This window comes from Rhagoletis zephyria, unplaced genomic scaffold (genome assembly GCF_001687245.7).
Source record: "Rhagoletis zephyria isolate East Lansing unplaced genomic scaffold, Rhagoletis_zephyria_1.1 Rzeph_scaffold_00016, whole genome shotgun sequence".
In the NCBI taxonomy this organism is placed as follows: domain Eukaryota; kingdom Metazoa; phylum Arthropoda; class Insecta; order Diptera; family Tephritidae; genus Rhagoletis; species Rhagoletis zephyria.
The window spans coordinates 455,634-467,190 of NW_016157100.1; the positions used below are offsets into that span (position 1 = coordinate 455,634).

The 11,557-nt window shown below is 35.5% G+C and overlaps 1 protein-coding gene across 1 annotated transcript; it reads left to right on the plus strand.

The window, feature by feature from the left end:
* Positions 1-794: 794 nt before the first annotated feature.
* On the plus strand, positions 795-1,485 carry LOC108360701 (uncharacterized). Its single transcript, XM_017613104.1, has 2 exons — positions 795-966; positions 1,290-1,485. Exons 1-2 carry the CDS (start codon positions 871-873, stop codon positions 1,452-1,454), a joined length of 261 nt encoding a protein of 86 aa, XP_017468593.1. The 5' UTR covers positions 795-870; the 3' UTR covers positions 1,455-1,485.
* Positions 1,486-11,557: the final 10,072 nt, after the last annotated feature.

The window sequence follows — 11,557 nt, forward strand, 5'->3', positions numbered from 1 at the left end:
AGAAAAATGCTGCCATAATTTTACTGCTCTTAAAATTAATGAATTCAGGTGATATATACAATAGTGATTCATTTGATGATGAGGAATATACACTCGATATAAATTAATGGTGTTAACTAGTCTTTCGTTTCTTGCGATTTATTTAAATAAAGCATGTGAATTTTCATAAAACATTTTAGCCGTTTTTTGCCAGAGTCTATGTGAAACTTCACTAAAACATTTTAGCCGTTTTTAGCCGCTTTTTTTTGCCAATCTAGCCGGTCGACCCAAAAAGTTCTGGCAACACTGGATGTGATGTCAGGTAATGTGATGCGATGTGATGCGATCATGTGATGTAATGTCTTGTCATGTGTTGTCATTTAATGTGAACTCATGTCGTATGTGGTGAAATTAGTATACATTGTATTCATACATGTATTTACTGATGTATATGAATAAAAAAATGCTCTAAGAGATATATGTTTGTGTTTATACAAAAAATTTCGTTGCGACGCCCTTAGTAACGTCCGCAATAAAGTACAATATACTTAAAATAACACACGCACAAGTACTTGCGTATTTTTATGAACAATCATCTTGATTTATAATTATTTCTATGCACTCACGAAGGAAGACGCCTGGCATACTCAGAAAAAAAAACAAACCCTTTTATATGAATAATCGCCCCAATTATCTCCTTAAGCACATTAACACCTGACAACTACAAGCATTTAACATTTTCATTGCATGCAATGAGCAAATGCGTATTTAAGACGCAAGCATTCAATTACTCAGCACCATTTCACAGTCAGACATCAATCACCAACGACACACAACAGCTCCAATACGAATCACATATCCCTTTCTACACAAAAAAATAACAACTACAAAATGTTGCGTTTACTCGCTGATCTACTCGCCAGCTTGCTTTTCTTATCAACTGCTCATGCGCAAATGCAACAATGTTCCTGGTATGGACCCAGTCTGGTAAGTAGTAGCAGTGGAGCACTTACATAATTATGTAATCGAGTTAGATGAATCCAGCAAAAAGCTTAAAAAAACGCAAAGCTTGCTCATCGCCAGCTAAAAGTACTTATTGTAATTTATTGAAATCTTGTTTACGTTTTTTATGCGCTTCATATTATAATTAGTTGTTTTTTTTTTGCTCGCACTCCTGAGTGTAACCTCGATTTTATTCCGCCTAAGTACTTAATTGATATCAAATGACATGAGGCGTGTTAAAATAAGACCAGACACTGCAGCAGCTAAATATGCAATTATCAATTCATTGAATCGTAACTTTTTTGCAGCCTTTTGGGCGCACACATTATTTAGCCGCTCCCCCAGTGGATCTTAATCAGCCACCAATTTATCTGCCTGAATCGATTCCGATAAGCGAGGAGCCACAGGAATCGCAAGCTCCAGCCGGCAGAAGGATATGGATTACCAGAAGAACAAGGGTCGCAAAGAGATGAAGGACTACGAGGAGAACAACAAACAAAAGAAACCAACAAATTAATTAAGTCAAAAATACACTGTAGCCTTTTTTAAGCACTGGCTTTTAGGGCAAATTAATTATAAGTAAATCTTAAAACAAATAATTTAATAAAAAAGTTCCATACTAATTAAGAGAGGCATACAATCATTAGTATTAATAAAACTTATTTTTAAATTTGTTATGCCCAAAGTACTAAATTTAATTTTTTTTTAAATTTTGGTGTAAGCTTTTTCTCTCATTGCTTAGTGACCAGTGAAAACATTTGTTAAACTAAACATCATGGCACAGTCCTGTATACTCCACAGGACTCGCGGATGTGAAATTCGATCAGTAATAAAATTCCAAGAACAAGCCGAGCGTTTTTCGGATCAGGTCATCTAAGATCAGTACCGCATTGCTTGACGCACGAAGTGTTGGTTACTCAATGTCTTGTTAATACTAACTGCAGGTTAAACATCGTTATCGACGTGATCGACTCCATAACATATACCAGGAACCGATAACTATGTTTAACCTGTAGTTAGTGTCAACCAAACATTGAGTAACCGGGCCTAAGGGGCCTGGTTTTCACTACTCCTCTGGTATGTTCTCTAAGTGAACTCAATGAGATCTCGAATTATATTATGCTCGATTTTTATTTGTCGCGATCTGTACTATTTTATAGTTTACTAAACTCTTTTTTGTAGTATACGCCTATTACATAACTAGTCAGTTGTTGGAAGTAAGAACCATTCTGTTAATTTACTTGAAATAAATAAATAAACATTTCCATACAATTCCCGATTTCACATTTGGAGATTCTATTGACTTCAGTGCTACTTGGCTATCGACAAAGATAGTGGTTTTATCTTCCGGAACCCCTGTACTAAGTAAACGACTAGCCGCCCTTTCTATAGCAATCGTTCGGTAAACGAAAGGACTAATTACTCTGCAGGCCCTTCGAGTAGAGACCGCCTCTTAAACCATCAGTGTAGATGGATATACATACGAACCTCTGCATCCCATTCTTGTCTGCTCTGAAACCTAATAGGTACTTTAGTATTGAGTGCTGGCTTCTATGTCAGCTTTAATGCCATTGAGCCGGCCCTTTTATTTCATTCAGTATTGCTGCTTGCCCGAAATTGGTTGCCTTCTAAGTCTGAGAGCGCTCTTTACGGCTGCACAATGGATGAAAATATGCGGTGGTTGCAGATGAAATATCATGATAAGCCCTTCCTGAGTGCGGTAGTCACTGCTCTCGATATGCCTAGGCATACGAGTCTTTGCACTCTCCTGTTATTCTCCTCTTATTCGCTTTGTCTAGAGCACTCCGCCATACTAATGACCCGTGGGTTGCTGTGGTGTTCATCTCATAGCTGATGTACGGTGACAATCCCCATTGGTTTTCAAAGGCCCTTTTGCACGTATATATGCAGCTTAGCTCTCACCTCTACATTCCTTTTGCAATTCAACTTGGAGTCCAGAATGGTTCCGACTGGTTAACAGATATGAGCTGATCAGCCATCGTACGAGCTCAAGCATCGTCAAGATCAAAGTTGGCTATCTGCTGAGTTGGTAAAAGCTGCAATTTGGGCAAATAGAAACTTTGCTCCAGAAAAAATGATGGAGATTTATACTTAACGGAAACTGAAGAGGATTTTTGGTTATCTTCAATCCCACAATCTCAATCAAAATATTTATATAAATGCAGTTGAGTGAAAAAAGTCAACAATAGCTGATGCAGAGGTAAACTAAAACTACAACAATAACACATATGTAAAATGGAAAAAACACGATGTCTTTCAAAGAAACTAAGGCAAACGCCTGAGGAAATATGTAACTGCTAACGAAAGGACAAAAGAAAAGGCGTCGCCATTCGAAAGGTGTGAACCAGTGACAATGAGCACAGAAGTCGATGAAGAAGTTAAATGCGCTCGCAGTGTAGAAAAAATGCACATCTTGAAGTAACAACGCGAGTGGAATAAACAATAACAACAGTGGATAACACAACAGTAAACAAAGGAGGTGGAAAAGTCAGCAAAAATGGGGTTATGCTGAAGAAGTCTGTCTCTATGCAAGCTGATGGATTTTCGTGAAAAGAAATTTCGGTGAAATGCAAATGTGCAATGGAAATGGAATGCATACCAACAAACACAAATGACAGCAGTGCAAAAGAAATATGTTTTGTTTAGGAAAAAGAAAAGCATTAGAGAAATGCGAGCTGCTACAAAACGGCTGCAGGACAATGCATGGCAGCGGCAGCACAAGCGAGGAGCAAAGGGTTGTATATATCCCGCGGCATGGACAACTATCAACTGCATACTCGAGTATATGCGAATAAATGGATTTTCCTCTTGAATAAATGCGCATCACCTCACAATCAGACAGGCAAGCAGGTATTGTATGCACGTAGATAGGTAGCAGCCAGGACACACTCGAAACAGGCAGCTGGTTTGGTCGCAGCTAAGATTAATGTCCGAAAAATGGTAATTTGTAAAAGCGGTGACAAGCTGGCAGAAGGCAGCAAGCGAGTAAAAAGGATAGCGGGCGCATGCAGAGTTGACACAGTGAGCGTGCGTGCGCTTGCGCTTTTATGGTGGCTATGCAAAAGTCGAAATTGAGTTGTAATCTCAGCGATTGTCCCACTTATGTTAATGAATATGCGCGACAGCGACTTGCTGTTGTTGTTGACTTTCGGATAGTTCTGCCTGCGCCTGCGCTGTGACTTCCCAGAATGTCCTCATGCCTGTGTGTTCGTACGTGACTTGCTTACTTTCTTCCTTGCGTTTATACTTAATTTATGGGCCAACTGCAGTATCACACCTTTCTGCTTGGCATTACCTGCGCGCATCCTTTCGCTTCATCCATGTTTGCCTTTTTTGTGGAAGTTGTGCGTGCGTTTGGTTTCTGGTTGTTTTTTTTTTCCATGTAACTTGCATGCATTTTGTCAGAGGCGTTCAGTGACAATGCGACACGTTTGTTTTGTAAATATTGCGTTTGTTATTAATGATTTGTACACTTCAGTTTCCGATTCGGCAAACCGAAGCGTTTTCGCTGCCAGCTTCCAAAATGCATTTGCATATGAACTCTTCTTGCCGAAAATGGAGTTAAGAAATTTATTTCATTTGAGTTTGAAAGTTTACCCCTACTTTCTACCATTGAAATTTAATATTTGCTATTGATTTAGAGTTTTGTGAGTTCTGAAATTTTAGTAAGGATATACGACCATCTAACTTCATATATTTTCTCATATTTTTCTTTCGTAAACTTGCATTTGCATATCGTTTCCATTTGTCATTTGTCACTGTTGTGTTGATAAATATTTTCATCCTCTTGCTGGGTTTGTTTCAAATGGTTTTTCTTTTGCTGAACACTTTTATCAAATTAATGATTTCTTAATTATTTTGTGTAACATTTTTTTCTCGTCTGCTTTTGGGCAATTAATAATTTTTATGCAAATTTTATAATATTGGGAGAATACGAATTTCTTCCATATGTAATCCAAATGCTTCCACATCCATATGGTTCTCTTCACATATAAAAATTGTAGTAGCTACGCGTGGAAGAAATGCAATTTCTTTCGATTCACTTCTATGTAGTTCGGGTAATAGTGCACTTTAGCTTAACCAGGTCAAAAATTGATGAAACAATTCGAAAAATGAGGTATCAGGTTAAGGGGCTTGAGATGTAGATGTGCAATAAGGTTTTACTTTTTCAAAAAGAGTTGCCACCTTTTAAAAAATTAAGTGGAAACTATGGCTGCATTTCTTTATTCATTCTGAACGTTTGGAATAAACTTTTTTGTTTACTTATTCTTTAGAATGTTCCTGATGATATGTTAACGTATATTTCAAACGTATTCTGTTTATCCCGGCTGTGAAATGGGATTATCCGGAATGTATAAAGAAACGCAGCCTATTTATAAATCAATACCATCATATCCCTATCCTTCCCTCGATTTTCAAAAATGAGATGTCACATTAAAAGGCTTGGTTGCAAATGTGGAATGAGGTTTTACCTTTTGAAACGAGTTGCCACCTTTAAAATAGTAAATTCAAATTGTTTCAAAAACTAAACCAGCTGTTACAAAATAGGTTCAGTGAAAATGGGTTTTAAAAGCTTTATTTTTTAACTTAACTGTGAGAGGGTTACCACCTGTTTGAAAAATCAAATTCAATTTTAAACAATAAAAATTACATAGGCAATTTAAAAATGCTCCCACACAGGGGTTCCGACGAAAGGGGTTTAAGAAAATAGCAATTTGAAAATGTTTGGAAAAGGATTACCACCTGTTTTAAAAGTCGTGGAGTGGAGTATTAAAATATGGGTGTTAAACGAAAGAGCGCTAAAAAATCTTCAGTTGAGACATTAAAATTTTGTGCGATAGTTTGAAGAGAATTGCCAGCTGTCGAAAATTTTAAATTCAAATGAATTATTAAGTTAAATAAATTACTAAAAGAGGTGATTCAATCGTTTATGGGTTTGAGAAGGATTTATGTCTGAACTGTGTTTAGGAGAGTTGCCAGGCGATAAAAAAAATAAACTCAATTTAATTAATCAGTTAATTGAATTATGCGTCAAGGTATCAGACGGAAGAGGTTTAAAAAGATTTCAGTTTGAAAATACTTCGCAGAGAGGTGCCACCTGTCTAATGAAAAGTCTAATTTCTTTAACTTATACACATTTTTAATGAAATATTAAAATATGGAGGGCAAAAGAAAGAGTTTTAATAAAACTTTAGTTTGAAAATAATTTTTGTTAGGGTTGCCATCTATTCGATTTTTATTTTGAGTGCCAAGTTCGGTAATTGTGTTATCAGCGGCGAAGTCAGTTGGCCCCTTCGGAGCCGCGATTTCATGCCCTTAGACTTTTTTTGTGCCACGCCGGGAAGGACCGATATTATGCGAACTATCTATTAACGATTCCGGCCCTTCGGGCATTTCTTGAGATAGAGCCAGATATCGTCACCACGGTCTTGCAAAAATGGATTAACAGGATGCGCTACGAAGACAGTCACATGATGAAATCATGTTCCATAACTAATGGTAGTGATAGAACGATACGAGTACCGAGTACAGAATATCGATACTTTTCATGGGTACTAAGTAGTATCGAGCACTCGATACTTTTTGACAAGTACACGGTTAAAAATTTCGGTTTTAATTTTAAACTTTTTGGACTACATATATGACCAAACTAAATTCAGTTTCAAATACAAACCTTCCAAGTTTATAAAAAAGAGAGCACATATGTTGGGTTTAGAATTTAAACAATTCGGTTTAAATGTTAAACCCAAACATTTTCATAATTAAGAAAAAAAAAAAAAAATATTAAATTTCATGCTCCGTCTGGTTGGGATTGAACCCGGACAGCCTTGGTAGCAACCAATTGTATCAAGCATCTTTGCACACTCAGCTACAGCCACGCATGTAAATGTGCTTTCATATGTTGAGTTTGAATCAACACCACAATTCGCTGTGCAAACATATTCTATTTCGGTTTAGATTTTAAACCAAAGTTTCTATATTTGAAACCTAGAAACTAGAATTAAAACATTTTGGTTTGATTTTTAAACCACGAACTTTTTGGGCTAAAATTTAAACCAGAATATATTAAAAATTGCGTAAAACTATTGACTGGTGTAAAAAGTAGACTATAAAAGTTTATAAAAGGCAGTAGTCCCAGCGCGGTTTAAAAATTAAACCCAAATTTTTGACCGTGTAACACTGTACGGCAAAACCAACTTTTTTTCTGGGTATTGGACCAAACCAATTTTATTTTTAAAGAGATTGAGTCATAGGTAAAAAAGTAAATTCTCCGTTTTTCGAAGTTAGCTTCCGAAATCGAGATATGGGCCTTCGAAGTTCGAAATAGGACCTTTGGTAAAAAATTATATCTAGTTATTGCCTATAAATAACTAAAAACCTTAAAATATAGACGTAGTCCTTCTTTTGCTCTTATTTAAATTGTATATAACTTTTTTTGTACAAACTTATATTACAGGTGCTATAGGTGATATGCCTATTTGTATACTTCGTATATAAAAATTGTAGAAAAAAACACATTTAAATGAAAAAAATACCTTTTTTTATAGAAAAAAATATTTTAAACAAAACGATTACTAACCGATTTTTAAAAAATTGAGATCGTTGTAAAGACGATTAAATCCCCTTCTGATATGCATATTTGTATACTTCGTATATAAAAATTTGAGAAAAAATCCCTTTTTTTTATAAAAAAATAATTTTAAACAAAAAAATTTCTAACCGATTTCTAAAAGGTTGGTATCGTTGTAAACGCGACAAAACTCCCTTTTTTCTGATATGCATATTTGTATACTTCGTATATAAAAATAAAACAAAACACGTCTAAATGAAAAAATACCTTTTTTTTATAAAAAAAATATTTTAAACAAAAAAATATTAACCGATTTTTAAGAAATTGGTATCGTTGTAAAGGCGATTAAACCCCCTTCTTCTGAAATGCATATTTGTTTACTTCGTATATAAAAATTTAAGAAAAACCACATTTAAAAGAAAAAAAAACTTAAAAAAAATATTTTGAACAAAAAAATTGCCAACCGATATTTAGACAATTGGTACCGTTGTAATGGCGATTAAACACCCTTTCCTCTGATATGCATATTTGTAAACTTCGTATATAAAAATTTGACAAAAACATTTAAAAGGAAAAAATTCCAATTTTTTCCTATAAAAAATATTTTCAACAAAAAAAAATACTAATTAGTAATACAATTGAATACTTTATTTAAATAAAGCAGAAAATTATCTTTAATTTTTATATATAAACTGTTATGTAAAAATCAAAAACCATGGTGTTCTTATATTTTTATATGCCTTGGACTTCTGTTACATAAACTTTTGCTTTATTTTTAATAGGGCTGTGGGTGAACAAGAACGATGCCATTTTTTTAAAAAGCGGTGAGTATTTTTTTGTTTAAAACATTTTTTGATAAAAGTAGTTATTTTTTACTTTTAAGTGTTTTTTCTAAAATTTTTATTCACGGGGTATACAAATATGCATATCAGAAGAAAGGGGGGTTTAATCCCATTTACAAAGATACCAATGTTTTTAAAATCGGTTAGTAATTTTTTTGTTCAAAATATTTTTTTTCTTCTCAAATTTTTATATACGAAGTATACAGATATGCATATCACAAGAAAGGGGGTTAAATCATCTTTACAACGATTTGAATCTTTTGAAAATCAGGGCATGAATCACGTAACTTTGAAACGATGGTCGTTCAAACGATACTGACAAAACGACCTCGTAAAAACACTGATTTATGCATTTGTGTTGCTGTTACGTGTTACTATTACTATTACGTGAAGCAAAACTGGAATCGAGTTGACCATATCGCACAAACGATCAAACAATTTTTGGTTTTCATGAAGCAACCCAATATCGACACGATATCGTTCAGAAATTGTCGTCATACGTGATTCATGCCCAGTTCGAAATTTTCTGAAATTTTAAGTTTATAATTTTTCTTAGATCTCACCTTTGACCCGTTATAGCACCTGTAATACAAGTTTTCACAAAAAAAGTTATATACCATATAAATAAGAGAAAAAGGCGGACCACGTCTGTATTTTTACTTTTTTTTTTGCTTTTTACATGCAATAATTAAAATAAATTTTTTACCAAAGGCCCAATTTCGAACTTCGAAGGCCCATATCTCGATTTCGGAGGCTAACTTCGAAAAACGGAGAACTTACATTTTTTTACTTATGACTCATTCTCTTAAACAAAGTTGGTTTGGTCCAATACACAGCCGAGTGCTATACAGTGTAATGAATGGTGGAAGAGGATGGTCTTCCGACTCGACAACTTGCGCACTCTCCAGCATAAAGCAGCCGTCGTTAACCCATGTATTCTACCTTCGTTGTGAATTCGAAATCTAGCCGACAGTAGGCCACTTCATAGGCACGCGTGCCAAAGCTTTCAAAAGCTCTCTGTACTATTTATATAGGGCAGGCACCAAATGGAAGCTCTCGCTGGCCAACTCTGATCTAGCCCATTCTTGAAACAAATTTTTTATGAAAGAGAGCTTATCTTTCCGTTAGAGAATGGGCTTCACCGCATTTACTTATCATTTTCTATAGTTGCATTTCATTTTCAAAGTAAAGTTATTTATATATATACGCGTGCTTTTAAAAACTTGAATATTTAAGCTTTTTGCTATAAACATTTAATTTACGCACGTTAAACTAAACTTATTGATAGTTTATTTCAAAAACTCCTTTAGATCAGATTAAAACTATTAAAAGCAGTGGCTATTCAATTTACAAATAGGAAGAGGTCAAAAAAGCAAGGCAATCTGATTTTTGTTTGCTTTTTGCGTTTACTTTGAGAATACTTGGAGGTACGAGTATTATCGATACTTTTTTGCAGATATGAGTACTGGCATCGATTATTTTTTAGAGTATTCTATATGAGTACTAGTGTCGATACAAAATAAAGTTCTATCACTAATATTGCCATTAGATATTTGTTCTTTCGAATAAACCCGTAATATACCGAAAAAAATGGTTTGAGTTAATTTTTTTAAATAAATCATTTTTTGTTATGGTCATCAGATCTTTTATGTGAAGGTCTTTTTTTAGCGGTACATGGTCGTTCAGAAAGGGCTGGTGGCAAAAACATCGACAATATTAATCCTGATTTTAGACTCAGCCTTAGCTGTTGTTTCGGATTTGTTTTTATCTTTGTATTCATCTTTATCTTCATCATGATCTTCATTTCCATCTTAATCTTCATGTTTATTATTATTAACTTTATTTTTATATTTATAATTATATTTATATTTATCTTCATCTTCCTCTTCACATCCACTTTCATCTCCATCTCCTATCATCATCTTCGACTTAGCCTCCATTAACTTCAACAAAGAAGTAGATAATCCTACAGACCAATTATCCTCAGCTCCTTTCTTCTAAAAGGCATTGAGCTTGGCTCAACACATCAGAGATGTCAACCTAACTGAACGACCATTGAATAAGAATCAATTTGCCTATCAACCACAACCAGGGAAATTCACTGAGACTACCATTCGTAGCCTTACGTGAAAAAATTAAATGGCTCTGATGTCTAAGAGCACAGCCCTTTGCGTCTGCATTGACATTTCAGGAGCTTTTGAAAACACGTCATACGGGGCAATAACAGATGCTCCGATATACAAAGGTGTAAGCCCCATCATCAAGAATTTGGTTCTCTCTATGCAAAAAAAACAAGGAAGATCAGTGTGAAGCTGCGAGGCATTAAAAAATATGTTACAGCCACAAGGCGTTGCCTTCAAAGGGGTGTACTCTCTGCTCTCTTGTGGACTATGGCTACAGACGAACTCGTCCTCCTACTGAACGAACATGGCTTTGAAACGCAAGGCTATGCATTCAATATGGTGATCTGCGCTGCGTAACAGGGCTGCATGGCGATCTACTCTAGTTCCATTTACCCTTAGGAAAAGTTTTACCATAACTGAATTTACTCTGGGCAATATTAGCATAGGTCTTTCAAAAAAAGTAGCACAATACCTGGGGATGAGGCTGTATAAGACACTTACCTGCAACGCACATTTGGATGCAACCGTCAACAAGGTGATTAGAGCCTTCTTCGCTTGCATGTGCCCTTTTGGGAAAACTTGAGGACTCTCCCCCCAAAATGGCCTACTATCACCTACGCAACCTTGGCATTATGGATTAAATCTACACAAGATCCTGCTGATGCACTCAGTGCTCTTGTGTGGGTACAACGCCCTTCCCAATTCTAATTGAAGGGGAGACCACCCTTTCAGCACTGAGAATCCTAAACACTTCCGTATTAAAGATTTATAAATGCCCCATAATGCATTCGCTTTATTTTTGGAAGGTGCTGGCTCACTCTACCACCATTTTGCACTCCTCATTTTATGGATCGTCACACATTATAATGAGGAGTCTGGAGGCGGCTCTGTGCTCCCGCTGCGCCTTCACGGCTGAACGAACCATCTTTTCCGCCTTATAACAGCTAGAGCGGAGTAGGTCTAGCCTCGCATCACCTCGTAAGGGGTAAGGACCGAACTGTCGGTGATATGTTGTCACA